The sequence below is a fragment of the Choristoneura fumiferana genome, chromosome 24 (assembly GCF_025370935.1).
Source record: "Choristoneura fumiferana chromosome 24, NRCan_CFum_1, whole genome shotgun sequence".
Classification (NCBI taxonomy): Eukaryota; Metazoa; Arthropoda; class Insecta; order Lepidoptera; family Tortricidae; genus Choristoneura; species Choristoneura fumiferana.
In genome coordinates this window covers 4,420,115-4,435,904 of record NC_133495.1, presented here as the reverse complement: position 1 = coordinate 4,435,904, position 15,790 = coordinate 4,420,115, and the positions used below count along the sequence as shown (strand labels likewise).

General features: G+C 34.3%; 1 protein-coding gene across 3 annotated transcripts in view; it reads right to left on the bottom strand.

Moving 5' to 3' along the window:
* peb (zinc finger protein pebbled) overlaps positions 1-12,458 on the bottom strand; it is a 29,817-nt gene extending 17,359 nt beyond the window's left edge. Inside the window, exons 1-2 of one of the 3 annotated variants that reach the window (XM_074106195.1) lie at positions 12,167-12,458; positions 71-156 (exon numbers count right to left, since the gene is read on the bottom strand). In XM_074106195.1, coding sequence (XP_073962296.1) covers positions 71-128 — 58 coding nt within the window. In that variant the 5' untranslated portion in view covers positions 129-156; positions 12,167-12,458. Of the gene's footprint in view, positions 1-70; positions 157-2,690; positions 2,875-11,941; positions 12,087-12,166 lie in introns of those variants that run through there. The other 2 variants (XM_074106196.1, XM_074106194.1) reach the window with 2 other exon arrangements.
* Positions 12,459-15,790: the final 3,332 nt, after the last annotated feature.

Genomic DNA, 15,790 nt, shown 5'->3' with positions numbered 1-15,790 from the left:
CTATCTAGTCTTAAATCATGTTCATTGCGCTGAGCCTTGCCAAATTAAGGGACTTAAAATGTAAACTTACGTTGCGAGGCGGGAGGCTCGGCCGCGGGAGGCGCGGGCGCACTCGCGGCACCCTGCATGGCCCGCGTCTTGCGAACGCGGCGGCGCCTGCGACGAAAAAAAAAATGTTAGTCAAAAAATACAGGTCATCATCCCAGTCTATATACGTCCCACTGCTGGGCACAGGATTCATTATTTATTAATTTAATTACAACCATGGTATTATAATCTGATGTTACAAATAGTATAAAGATCTTCATGGACCCCGGTGGGGTATAGTAATAATTTCAATGTGTCACTTAAAGTCAACAATAAATATAATTATATCCATAAACATTATAAACAGTCAAATAGTATTTTATTTTATACACAAATTTATAGGCGACCTTGCTTGTGAAACTACAACTTGTCTTCTAAGAATTCTGATACCGAGTAGTAGCTTTTTTCTATAAGCATTTTTTTAATTTTATTGTAGAAAATACTATCCTTTACTTCATTTTTAAAATAGATTGGGATTTTATTCAATATTTTTATTGAGCTGTAGTAGGGTCCTTTTTTATAAATATTTAGTTTTGGTTTTGTCTGTCTGTCTGTCCGTCCCTCCGCGGCTTTGCTCAGGGACTATCAATGCTAGAAAGCTGTAACTTTGCACGAATATGTATGTAAACTATGCCGACAAAATGGTACAATAAAAATTTAAAAAAATATATTTTTTAGTGTACCTCTCATAGACGTAAAGTGGGTTTTTTTTTTCTCATCCAACCTTGTAGTGTGGGGTATCGTTGGATAGGTCTTTAAAAATCAAGTCCGACACGCTCTTGGCCGGGTTTTTTGTTTTTGATAACTGTTACCACTTTGCCTAAAACCTATTTGTCTTGACGCTGACTCAAGTATATAAAATAATACAAGAAGTTTGAGCGTCAGAAAAATTCTGACATTTAATAATAATTAATAAGAAAAAGTTTGTTAGAAGTATTTATGTACTTTTTTGCAGTATACATATACCGAATTATGACATTTTATTACCCATCAGAAAAAAATAGTATACAGTTATAGGACATACCTGTACTGTATAGACACTGGACTCATACGCAGATACATTATAAATATTTATAAACAATATTAAGTTCGCTCTTAAAAAAAAATTGAAATGAAAAAAAAAAACTGTGTTCACTTCTCAAATACGTTCTAACAGTTAGAAAACGATAGTATTAATTTACTGAGGTGTTGCTAGGACTGTTTTCTCGCTGTATGTGATTTGAATTAATTGATCGGTGTAAGTGATTTTAAAATTATTACGAAGGTTATTAATATTGTAAGTATTGAGGATGGTTGATGATCTCATTATCGCTAATGACTTCCCATGCTTGGCGTCATCGGTCAGCTAATGGGTAGTTAAAGGGATAGAAGTAATTTATGACTATAATTTGCTAAATTATTTGTGCAATTTTGATCTCGATTATATTTTAATTTTTTTTTATTAATAAGGTAGGTTTATTTATATTTTTACACAATTATTTATCTATATAAGTAAATACAAAATATCCATAGGACTAAAACTACTATTAAATTAAAATAACTAAAACTAAAAATTTAATTAAAAAAGAGAGGTAGGCCTCTTGGCATGGTGCCCATCACGCAGGCAGCATTCCCGCGTTGAACTGCGATTGTGATTCTTTGCGCGAGAAAGCTGCCGGCGCGAGGGTTGCCTGTTGCCTCCCTTAACCTATTGCTGAGCTCCCTGTGTAGCTCCAGCGCACCCTTACCCCAAGGACCTAGAGTCTCGACGCCGAAAGCAAAGATATGATATTGGGCGCCGAGACAGCTATATTTTGTGACCTTAAGGCCATTTTTTTTGTCTTGATAAGTGGTGAAAGTAGGAAGTGTTATAAATCGATTGATGGAATATGTTGAAATTTTTTGCTTCAGAAAAATTCTGTCAGGTATGTTTGAACGAAAATTAGAACTTACTTAGTGTTTATTTTTAGAAATAATGGTATTTTTATAAGCATATTACAAAGAAAGACCTGAACTAAGACTTAGACTAAATCAGACAAAATATATATAAATGAAATGTAAGTATAAATAAAAATACAAAGAGAACACGCATACATATATATACGTAGGAAATTTTTTTAGCTTCAGAAAAGTTCTGACACCATTTATCAATAATAATAATAATAATATAACCAATTTAATATAAGTATTTCTGTATTTTTCGCATTATATAGATACTTAAGATATTCAGAAAAATTCTAAAGCTTAGGTCTCTTGTTCATAATTCATAACGCAAAACGTTCCTGTTGGATGTGTCAATGCTGCTATAGTAGCTCCAATGTAGTGTCACGACTTGGTCTTCACTGTTGACGCCACGCTGACACATACTGAGGCAGATCAAAAGACCATTCTAGACGTTTTTCATACGATACAAATCCGACACATCAAACAGAAACGTTGTGCGTTATGAATATGACCAGGAGACCTAAGCTTTAGATTTTTTCTGAATGTCTTAATATCTGTATAATGCAAAAATACAAATATATAATAAAGTATATAATTTACTGCAGGTATTTTTGTATCTTTTTCGTATTTCGACTCTTCAGACATTAAGAAACATTTTAATATATATCTAAGGGACATACCTGTATTGAATAGAGACTGGATTCATACGCACGAACATTTTAAACAAAAGTAAGCTAACTCTTACTTTACAAAAAGTTAACTTGAAAGCACGGTGTTCACTGTTCTCAGAAAATCACTTGTTCCAAGAGATAGACAGCCTGGTAGCTAACACTCACGAAGGGAAAGATACGATGGTATCAATTTCCAGAGATGTTACTGCGACTGCTGTCTTACTTTAAGTGATGCATATTGAATGATTCCTGATCTCTATTATAACAAAGGGCTTGGGGGAGCTGAAGATGGTTGATGGTTTATTATCACTAATGACCTCTAGTGTTGACGTCATTGATTCGCTAATGAGCAGTTTGAGTTTACCGGTTATCGATGGTACGGTTTTTAATGAGAGCTTAGTTGTTTGTACAGCTTTGAGCAGGTAAAGCTAAATTACATTATATCGTTAGTGATCTTTGAAGAGGTTAGACGAAAGTGAACTTATTTCCTTTTATTGAAACAATTATTTGAAAATTTAGTTATTTGAAGCATTTAACTGGGTCCCATTTTAGGTCTGGCTTTGTTCATAAATTTAAATGTTCTTTATGTTTTTTTGAATTATTTGTTCGATGTTTAATAACGGGGCATTTATAAATTACGTTACAACAAAATTACTATTCTTAAACTATTGCATTTGGTCAATATATTTTGCTGTAAGAATCTGTGTCTCAAATCGCCAGCCAAAAAATGTGTGACTAATTTTATAAGCAAAATAGAGTCACATTAGTTCACCGGGTGTGACCTATAACACTTTAATTAAAACATAGATCGTAGGTACTCGTCAGACTGAACGACACTGGTTCAGCGACATTGCTTCTTCGAATAAACTTTAGAAATATAGAATAAAAAAATAAGGGTTCCGTTTTTGCCATTTTTGCTCCGGAATCCTAAAACGATCAAGAAAGATAAAGTGATCCGCGCACGAAGGGTTCCGGACCATCCATACTTAATATTTTTATATTATAAATGTGAAAGTGTGTGTGTTTGTATGTTTGTCCGTCTGTCACGTTGAAACGGAGCGACGAATCGAAGATAGTTTATGGGCCAGAGAGTGACATAGGCTACTTTTTATCCCGAAAAAATGTTAAGTTCCCGAGGAAACAGCGCGCAATAATCGAATTCCACGCGGGCGAAGCCGCGGGCAAAAGCTAGTTATCTATACAACATTAGACAGTAGCAAAAAAACACGTTTGCTGTATGGGAGCCCCCCTTAAAAATATTTTATGAATATTTCTACCTGTTGCAGTTATTAAAATCGTACAAAAAACGGCAAAAAATCACGTTTGTGGTATGGGAGCTCCCTTAAATATTTATTTTATTTTGTTTTTAGTATTTGTTGTTATATCGGCCAGTTATTTATTAAAATTTCAACTATCTAGCTATCACGGTTTATAAGATACGGCCTGGTGACAGACGGACGGACAGCGAAGTCTTAGTAATAGGGTTTCCGTTTTTACCCTTTGGGTACGGAACCCTAAAAAACGAATTATTTTAAAGGTCCCTGACCTAATGTCGTTCAGTTTGACAAGTACGATCATGTTTAAATTATTTGCTACTGCCCGGTATACACCAAAATTCAAAAATATAATTCAATTCAATCACTTTATTGAACACCACAAAGTACATAGAGAAAAAAATCCAAGGTGAGCGATAGTCGATCTTATCGTATTAGAGCGATCTCTTCCAGGCAACCTTTACAATAGCAATGATGCAATTTACAAAAGATAAGAGCAAAAAAAAAGACAAAACTAACCATACATACATACATACGAGTAAAAAGTACGTAATCCTGTGTAAAAAATCACGACTGTCCTTATAACCTCACAAGTATGGTCACCCCACAACGGGCCATAAGCGCGTGCGCATAGTCACACAACACAATGCGTGCTAATAACCTGTCTGCAATGCATCGTAGGAATAGCAGTGGAACAACCTATTTGAAATTTAATGAATTTTATAAAGGGTTAGGCATGTGTCTTGAATTGAAAAAAAAAATACGCCCTTTTTGGAGAAATAATAGCGAATTAAGTACAATGATTGTGCCATTACTGAAGATGGACTGAAGCGGCAAGCAAAAACATGGGCTGGTTCACTGATACTTTGTGTTTAAAGTAGTTTACCGGTTTAATATAAAATATCAAATTGTTGGTCAAATAGCTTTCAAAAACTACAATATAAATAAAAATGAATATCCGTAATGTGTGTAGCATAACTTACGAAAGACGGCACCAAATTTGTTTTTTTTTGTTGTGTTCGTTATTTCGGGCAAGGTTTGTGAAAAAAAAAATTGGACTAAGGGCGAAGCCATGGGCAGCGTCTCTCTACTTTTCAGGTGATCATGAAAAATCACTGTTCTAAGATATAGTTAGGTCAATTTAGTCTACAGTTCTTTCGAACAGCAAACATCAAAATACTGTTATTAAACAAAAATATCAATAAAATCTTAATTATCTAGAATGAAACACAATATAATGAACGTTAGGAAATCTCAATTTACTGAGACAAAGGGAGCCGCAAATGGCGGCCCCTTTCATGTCCTGGACGTACTAGGAAAGTAATACAATATTTATTACTTATCTGCCGATAAGCATGTTTAGAAATCGTAAAATACACTTATTAGTTTTCGAACTGATCTGTGCAAAGGAAGGACTAATCTAAAGATGTAATAATATTTTGCGATCGTATTTTGTCTGCAAAGATCGTTTTTATATTGCTATCTCAATTAGTTTCAGTAAGCTAGTTGAAAAAGTAAGATAAATACTAACTTTTGCGACAAAATACGATGGAAAAACATTATTTACTAGATCTGTACTTTATTCATAAAAAGTTATGTCTGTCTACTCGTATGGGTTTTTCCAGGACCGGCTTTGGTGCCCTTTTAGATAGGTACGACAAACGATGAAATGACCGTTTGTTATCCTACAAGGTAAGTCTAAAATAGGTTTTCAAAGTGGTTAAGAATGTATGCCATGTAATTAAATACTTAGGGCTACCTCCAAATGCTCGGAATCCAAATATTTTTCAATTTCTTAAACAGCGTGGTTACCTACTGCATTATTGAACCTATAATCTACTCCTCCTTCTTATGCCTTGTTAACTGTTGTAAGATCAACTCTAAGAGATCCCTGTTTCTCATTGTAATCAGTTAATTTCATGTGTTGTATGTAGAGATAAATAAGAACCACATACCATTCATAAATTAGTATTTTTAAAATATTTTTCTTAATTAGTCGCGCAAATATTAATGATGCAAGTAATTGACTGCCTTTGTAATTTAGTCATCGTTGTATCAATATTTAGAAATAAAAGTAACAAACTCGAAATCGAAATGTCTATGGGAAAAACCTAATTAACGCAAGACATTCAACGGGCCCGATGGTCATTAAAATTCCAAACTACACTTACACATTAAATAATATAAAAAATAATCTACAGTTTTATATTGCGAAACGAGATGGGCATTATTTAAAAAAAAAACATTTCACACACGAAATTATGTAAGCATACATGGCTAATTTTTGTGTCCCAACGAAACTTTTTCCAGACAGTCATTTTGTGTGGTTAACTATCGGTTTCGGTTAATACGATTCAATCATTTGAACTCCACCCAACTACAAAACCTCCGTTTGGATTTTCAAGAAATCATGGTAGCATCGTCGTATTTGAACCGATGTATTTTTTAAAAAACAATAAATTTAACGGGTGCGGATGCCGGATGCAAAACTTTATCTATATCCGTTGAAACATGATCAAATTTCGAACAAAACAGACAATTCCTGAAACATATTGCTTGCTTAACCCTTTTTCCCAGTATTTTCCTTCAGTTTTGTCGCAAGCCGTATCTTCATCTCAGATTGAGCCATTAGTTCCGTCATATCTCGCAACGATATATCTCATATCAGATACTGTGCTCTTGAGAAAACCATTATGTACTTAATGCTATCGTTAAAGTACACTATCTTTAAAGCGGAGACACGAAAAGCGGTAATGATGGGTTGCGTCAAACATCTTATGAGATGTTGGCACAACATTGTCACGGATTTTGTGATAGCTGTTAAACTATAGTTTTAATTATATGGTGTGACATGATCACGACAATCCCATGAGAGAGAATACTTGAATTTATAGGACCAGTGCCTGTAGATAAGGTACAAGTTAACGATAGATGACGCTCCTGCGCATGGGAAATTCTATCTCTCGACTCTTACGCTTCTGCTTGCAGTAATAGACTTGTCTTTGTTTATTTTAGGACCTATACTACAGTAACTACTACCGTTTATGGTGGACATGCTTTCGTTTAAGTTTTGGTTAGGTCCGAAAGGGATAGGTATATGCGTTAGGATCGCGATGAAAGTTAGAGTGCTAAGGTGACAGACGGTTGCGAATGTAGTAGTGTTAGCAACGAATAATTGCAATTGTGTGCAGGTGTTGCAGTTTTCCGGTGTCAAATGTCTATGCGAACGCTGACACCTTTAAATTCTACCGCCTGGTCTCGTCAATTTTGCTTTATTTTTTTTCACTGTCAGATTGACAATTGTAAAAAAGTAAATGTATCAATGATTTTGAAATTATTTTGGACACATGTCGCTAATCGCTATATTTTGACTATTCATTCAAAATTTTCCTTAAAGGCCTTTTATCGTTTAAAAATCTCAATCAAGTCATGATCGATAATTGCGCAAAACACTTGCACATCTTGTACTCTACAGACGTCATAAGACCTTATCAAATGATACCCCACTCATCTTGTCACCTTGTATCTAGCTATAGAATACTTTAATCATTACACTTGTTTAAAAAATGATTTAAGATAATTATCGATTAAATTATCTGTTAATTCGAGAATTTACGAAAAGCAGCAACGGCTAGCTAAACGCTTCGTTTCACAATTTTGTTGAAAACTGAATTTATTCAGTTTGATGTCGGTACCTTCCTACCTAATATTTTGAGAGGTTTTGCTTCTATTTTGGCTGCTTCTGATTACAGTAGCCCAACTATTGACGATTAGGTAATTGAAATAAAGAGCTAAAAGCTGAGACTCGCAGTGCAGAAGAGAAATGCAGCGAGCGTCCTGGGAACTATGATCCAATTGGAATCCTTAGAGGTATCTACCCAGTACACCGTATCATAACATGACCGTAATAGCATTAGGCAAATTATATTATTTGTATTGAAAACTATGAGACTATGCCCACTAGCACGTTTCGTAACCAACCGTCGCCGTCGCGTGTTGTACGCGCTTGACATTCCGTTCCTCACACGTTCCTATTGCGGTCATGGCATGATACGATGTAGTGGGCTTTATTGTAACCTACATGTGATTTTTTAAAATCTGGAATTACTTTGCTCCAGCCATAGAAATCAACGTTTGGAACGCCGAAGACATTTCCGCAAATTTCAAAGACTTTTGGGCTCATAAAATCACGTTTCTTAGATTTCTTAAGTAGCGGCTCGTGTTCTTGGATCACCCCATCTGACCTGGATACGGTGTTGACCCCTAAGCCCCAACGGCGACATTCAAACCGCTCAGATGCCAAGCTGGAGGGGTCAGATACCACTTATAACTGATGTCGGTTTTACATAAAATTGGAAAAGATAAGTCAGCCTCAGCCGTGAAATGGACTCTGGTCTGTTTAGTTACATGGTTTTGGGTATATGGCGGATTGTCGTAGAAATCCATACCTAAGTATAAAAGAAAAACGTAGTATGACGATTAAAAATTGATATCGTACAACCCATTTTAGTTATGTTACGTATACGTTTCGAACAAAACAAATAGAGACGGCATCACACCTAACCGCCAGTTAACACTAATCAATGGATGGTGAAACAGCCCCTAAATGTCGCAAGTGTGTTATGTAACAACTTGTTCTCTGCAATCAGTAATCAATCCCAAGGCTTGCTTTATCGTCTGGAGATCGACAGGTAGGTACCTGTTAATACATAAATATCACGTAGCTGAAGGTTTACAAAAACAGATAATTTATCTGTTGAATCACAGAATATGTAATAGTACAAGTATATAGTAGTAAATAATAGTACAAGTAGGTTGAATTAAAATTTGCAATGAAAGAAAAATCTTTGAAGAAAATTTCTAAGGTTGTACAACTAGAAAAGCCTAGTTGTAAAAAACTAAAACTGAATTTAACAAACGAGATTATTGACAGTAAGAACAAAAAAACGGCCAAGTGCGAGTCGGACTCGCGCACGAAGAGTTCCGTACTGTTGAAATCTATTTTAATTATTATAACACTAAGATTTATTTTAATTATTTTGTATGTAGCAAAACCTCTTGGCTTCCAATAATACACGCAGTAGCACGACGAGTTTGTTATTATTCTTTTTTTTTATATAAAAACCACAGTCAGAACCCTTCTAATAAGTGATTTGTTCACGAAACTTGACATATTTATGACAATGCAATAATATGGCACAGATGGCACCATCGAGCTGATTTGATGATGGAGCCGGAAGTTAGACACTGGAACTCTTATGATAGACTAATGTAGGTAATCTAGACATACTTATATGATCTTATTAGAATCGTCTTATGGTGTACTTTCGCCAGGAATGGTATTCAGGGTTTGATGCTAAAGCAGTTATTCACAGTAGTATCTAAAGGCATAAACAATAAAAAGTATATAAAAAGTTTATAAAACTAAAAAACGGATTAGTTACTTATTCATTTTCAATTTGAGCTTGATTTTTATTTTAATATATATGGCAGCTGTTATTATAATTTCTTTTTAACAATTTTGAAGTTTGTTTATTGTCAATTTAGAATAATAAAATAGATAATGCATTAAAAAAAAACTATACTAGACTTAAAAGTAGAAATGAAAACCTAAAACTAATAAATAACTTGTTCAGTTAGAAATTTTGCGCGTTGGATTTATCTCAGCGGCATTTTGTCCTCCAAGCCCATCTCAATACATAAAGGCAAATGTATTTTCAAATTATTAGGAATTGTGGCAAAAAATCGTGTTTTCATTCTTAATAAAAAGGTAATCTCCAATGATCGAGATTTTCGTACAATGAACGGCTCAGTAGTTTTTTTTTTGTTAACAGGTTGGATTTAAAGGTCATTTTTAATTTGAAATATTGTTAATATGTATAAGAAGCACCTGTAAATTTACACGAACGATTTCCATTTCCGTGTTTTTTTTTCAAAAATCAAGTTTATCAAAAAGATTTTTTGTAATAAGATGTGGAAAACGAGCATGCGGGTCACCTGATGGGAAGCAATCACTGCCGCCCGTGGAGACCCGCAACACGAGGGGTATCACCACAGCCCTGTTGTTGAAATTTTTAAAGATTTTATACTTTAATGGTTTATTAATAATTATGGCGAGGGCAATGCACGCGTTGATGTCTTTCTCATAAGAACTTCACAAAGTCAAATGAAGGTCACATTGAAAACTTACTATATATCTGAAGATACTTTTCCTTTTCAAAATTACTTAATACCTAATGATTTTTTTCAAGCGGTTTTGGAATCGGATTACAATGTAAGATGAGTTTCAACTAGGAAATCTCGAGTTGTATCGTGTGTTTCCTGATATTGTTCACAACATCGCGAACAATTAGCTCTCCGAGATGATTTATCATTACGTTTCCCTTGCTTTGTCTTTTAATGATTTGCTGACGGCTGGCGCCAACTGCCACCCTCAGACACGTCAATTAATTTTTAATCTTACGTTAGCGACGGTAGAAATAGGTTTAGGCTGACAGTATTATAATGAAACTGGTCCAGGAATTTTACTTTATTTATTGAAACAGTTGTAGTCTAAATAATCGTTAATTATGTATTAATTATAAAAATTAAAGGCTGAATGTGCGGAGAAGCGAAAAATTCGATAGCAGTGAGGCTTATTGGGTAAAAAAAAAAGAAAAAAAGAAAAATCTAAATCTTTGCGCGATGTGATCTTTTTTATTTTGATTTACAGTGTAAGGTATAATTAGGGCACAGTAAAATTGACGGTTAGGTATGAGTTGATACAATTAAATTAATTTTGACGCGCGCGAAATTAAGACATCTTGATAAAGTAATTAAGATTGAGATATCCTAATTATGATTTCAATATTCGACATTTGAGAAGGACGAGTATTAGAGATCTTGATCTAATTATGTTTTTGTTGATAAAAATTAAAGCTTAATAATTAACTAAAAAAAACCTTAAAACCTTTGTCCTTTAGACTCGATCCATCGAACTTTAAAAACATTTTCAAAATACCTTTACATAGGTAATACATTCACGTACCTAATTTAACAGATCCAATAAAGTGAGATTTCTCGACACTTGTGTTCATTTACAACTATTTAAAAGGATGTTTAGCAAACAATTTATAAATAAATAAAAAAATAGGTATCCGATTCCGTAGATATTTAGCAAATAATGATAGATGGGTAAAAAAAGATAGCTTATTCTTATTTCTGATAAAGATGCTTCTAGCCTAGAAATCTAGACTAGAAGTTAATTTAAAAACCTAGTTATTTGTTTGAATACATATTACGAGTATGCGTACTTTTTTAATTTATTTTTTATCAAGTGATTAAGAATTTTTCAAGAAAAATATAGCTGCAGCATATTAATCTACTTAGGTATTGTTATCGGTAAGTACGTAGATTAAAAAAATACTTTCGGAGACAGGTAAGTTGCCTCCCTAAGTACCTTCCTTATTAATTAATTTAGGTATTTAAAAATATTCTAATAAGATTTATTTTAAGAAGGGATAAGGTTTATTAAATAGCTACCTACCAATGTTTAATGTTATCGAGCCGCTTTAATGATATTATATTAAATACTTCTTTACTTACGCAATTTATTATAAAAGTCTAGATGTTTTTTATATTGCATGCGTTTGTGTTAATTAAGTACATTGCGTGCAATACATCATGTCCATTACTTTACTAACGGGAAATGATTCGCGCTTATTGGAAAACCAGAAATACCTATTGAAACAAAAAAGTAAGTAGGTATTTTATTTTCAGCGATTTTTTTGCAATTTGAAAATATTGTTTCGTTTGGAATCTGCTCTGTTTGAATTCTGAAAATCGCTAGAAAATCAGTTCTTGTTAGAGAAAGTTTTTTTCAAACTTAAGAATAAGGAAAAAAAGCGAGTCCTTTTAAAATAAAAATATTGCTTATCAAAACCCAGCAATACTAGTGTAGTTTTTTTAACAAATTTATTCAGTACCATACCGCTTATAAATACTTACTTTTATTTTTAATCGCAAAATCCATGGCAAAAAAATGTGGCTGGCCAATTTTGTTTTTTTTTGAACTTCGTTCGAATTTCAAACAACTTTTCGCGCATTCCTGTGGACCTGGGGTCAGGCAACATTTGACAATCGTCCGGGCACACGCAGCCTACTGGATCAACAACGAACAGGGCGACGGCCCGATAATTTGCATCGTAATCTAATCGAAATAGCAAGACTCACCCAATCGTGGATAATTTCGCGGTATCAGTACACGCCGAAATTCAATAGAAAAAAGTCCGTTTCACCAATTCAGTCCACATAAACACCTTAAACTTAATATTTGAGCACAGATTTTATTTAAAACACTATAAAAAAATGTTTTTTAAGGCACTTATTGGAATTATTTGTTACGTTTTGCGTCCGCAACGCATCTTGCGCGAGCGACGACCTCACTCGTTGAGATGTCGTCTCCTTGTGATGACTTGATGAGAGTACGCACTGTCGCTCTGCTCTCGGGGGAGCAGAAGATGGCCGCCGATTGGTCGAGAGCGGCGGCCGGGCGCTAGGCGGGAGCGAGAGCGCGCGTTTCAGTGGCCAAGGGAGTGAGCAAGGCAGATAGCGCCGATCGTTGCGTCGCTCTGCTGGAGATTGTCTACCGGCCGGTGGATCATTGTGTGAGAGCGCGCTATCATAGTATAGAGATGCCAAGTCCTTATAATTATTTAAGTATCGGACTTATTTTGTTTTTATCTACAGCTTATAATAACGTAAAGGAGATAATTATAGGTACTTGCGTGCAATAATTTGTTCTAATCTAATTTCACCATCTTGATGAGGTAAAAGTCTCTAGGACACGTGGAAGTACAATGAGTCCTTAATAAGTACTTAGATTTATTTTAGTGTGAAATGGCTACCGGTGTTAACCATTAATAATTACAATTACCTACAGAACAATAATAGCTTAAGTAATTAGAATTAAGTTTGAATGTAATATAGTAGATTTTACAATAAATAACTCGAAATAGGGTTTATTCAGGTATGTAGTGGTTCTAAATCTTATAAAAATGGATGAATTAATTAAATATGCTTCAAGTTTTCTTAATTTATGCCTATGTAGATAAGTCTAAAATGTCTGTAAAAGCAACAGGTAAGTACCTATGCAAGGAATAAGAAGAAACATACCTACATTTAAATTTTTGCAGATCAATATTGGATTGGTATTACAAGAATAGCAAGAATTATCTTATCACTAAGAAATTAAACATGTTTTTCAATGGAGCTCTCTTGCAATCATAATTATTTTAAAATAGCTTTTGCCCGTGACTCCGTCTGAACTTGGCAAATTTTCTGGGATAATAACTAACCTATGTAATGGACCTTCCCAGTTGCAGTGTCTCAAGCTATCATCATCCCAAATCTAATTTAAATCGGTTTAGCGGTTCAAGCGTATAAGATAACAGACATACCTACAGACAGACAGATATACTTTCGCATTTATAATATTTATTAATAAAGATACCTATTAGTCATCATCCCAGCCTATATACGTCCCACTGCAGGGCACAGACCTCCTCTCAGAATGAGAGGGCTTGGGCAGTAGTTCCCACGCGGGCCCAGTGCGGATTGGGAACTTCACACACACCATTGAATTGCTTCGCAGGTTTGTGCAGGTTTCCTCACGATGTTTTCCTTCACCGTAAACTCGTGATAAATTTCAAATGTAATTCCGCACATGAATTTCGAAAAACGCTGAGGTGCGAGCCGGGGTTTGAATCCACGATCCTCTGCTTGAGAGGCCATTAGGTCAAACCACTCGGCCACCACGTATTATTAGTAAGAATAGTAAAAAAATATCTACCTATTCCTGTTTAAATTAATTTGTTCAAGTTTATCATTTCACTCAGTGTTACCTACTTTTACTGAAACTTGCATTAAAAATAGGTAAACCAATTAAGCCAATATAAGTTTTCTTGCATTTAAATAACTAATTACTTTATATTTAAATTTTAAATATAATTGGCAGGGGTCGGACAAAAAGTGCCGATGACGTCAAACCACTTATAGGATGATTTCAAATAGTATTTTTGATTTTCATAAACAATTATCACATCATTTATCAACCTCTTTATTAAACGATATGAAATTTATTTTATTCACTGAATTCCATTGATTTATTTACGATTATTTTGTTACTTCTCCTACTGCTACATGTCACACGGAAGTTTAAATAAAAACATCATCTTGTGTGCAAGATTACGTAATTTTTACGTCATCCGCACTTTTTGCCCGACCCCTGATAATTGGGTAGATTCCTGGGTAAAAAAATCCTACTTAGTCCTTCAGTAAGACTAACAAAAATATTGGACGCATATTTATTTTTTTGTCAATCAAACAAAAAATGACAAAGATGAAGCACGTCAATGTTCGGGAGGGGGGGGGGGGCACCCGTGATGTCACTCCTTTGTTAAAGAGTGTACGTAGGTGTGACGTCACACGGAAGTTTAGCCGGCTGTGCGGGTGTTTTTAAAAAAAGTGCTCTTTCTTTTTTTTGAAATTTTGGTAAAAATTTGGTTTTTCCTACTCAGAAATTCAGAATGAAGTGAACAATCGACTCCGATCGTTAAAAAAAAATGACCCTATTTTTTCATACAAAAATTTATGAGACAGCTTTGTTACGCCCATACTGAGTTTATGAAAAAAAAACGTAACGTTTTTTTGGGGACATTTATACTATCGGAATCGATTGCCCTTGCCCATGCCCTTAATTTTGGTATTTAATTGACAAAAGAAAAAATACGTGTCAGATATTTTTTGAAAATATAACTGACAAACTAATTACATATTTTTAGCCTATTATGTCAATGGCATGATTGACTACCTCACCTATAAAGACGAAAACTCAAAAGGTAAAATCCAAGTAGTTATTCCTGACTTACCGTTGACCGTCATACTTAATCTTTTTGCTTTAATGGCAACCGATCCCTTTGACTCTTGATTTTCCTTGTCACTATGACATTTGCTGTGAAAAAGTTCCATGCTGGGCCACAAAAGGAATGGTTGGATTGTATAACACGTGAGAGTATCAGTCATTACATTGAACGGGGCTGTTTCACCATTCATTGATTAGTGTTAACTGGCGGTTAGGTGTGATGCCGTCTCTATTTATTTTGTTCGAATAGACAGAGACGGCATCACATTTAACCGTCGGTTAACGCTAATCAATGGATGGTGAAACAGCCCCTAAATATTTTTCAGTTCAATTGACGTAACAATTCGTAAACACAAAACATTATTGACATTACAATATTTACAATTAAATGTACTTAGTAATTAAATGATATCTTAGCTAATTAGTTTATCTATTTAAAGAGGGGACGCTGCCAGCATCATCGGTAGGTACCTACCTTGATTAAGTGGACTACTTGAAATAGTTTGTTTTATTTGTTTTGTGTTCTAAATTTAGGATAGTTACACTTATGTAAATAGATAGAATATAGTTGACGCAACTAATTACATCGGATATTTTCTGTCGTACAACATCTTAAAAAACTTTTAAGTAGATGCAAAAAAAAATAGTTTAACTTAACTAACTTACACATAAACCTTTTAGATGGAAGTAACTAAAAAAAATAATATGTTTTAGTCAACAAGCGTTCTGATTCAAATCACAATAGATTAAACGTCTAAATAAAAAACCGGCCAAGAGCGTGTCGGACACGCCCGAAATAGGGTTCCGTAGCCATTACGAAAAAATTAAGTAATATTTTTCTAAGGATTTCGTATTTTCTTCTTCTTCCATAGTTTAGGTATATTTTATACCTTAGGCTGCTATTTACTCTTAAACTACTAATAATTCTTAAGCAA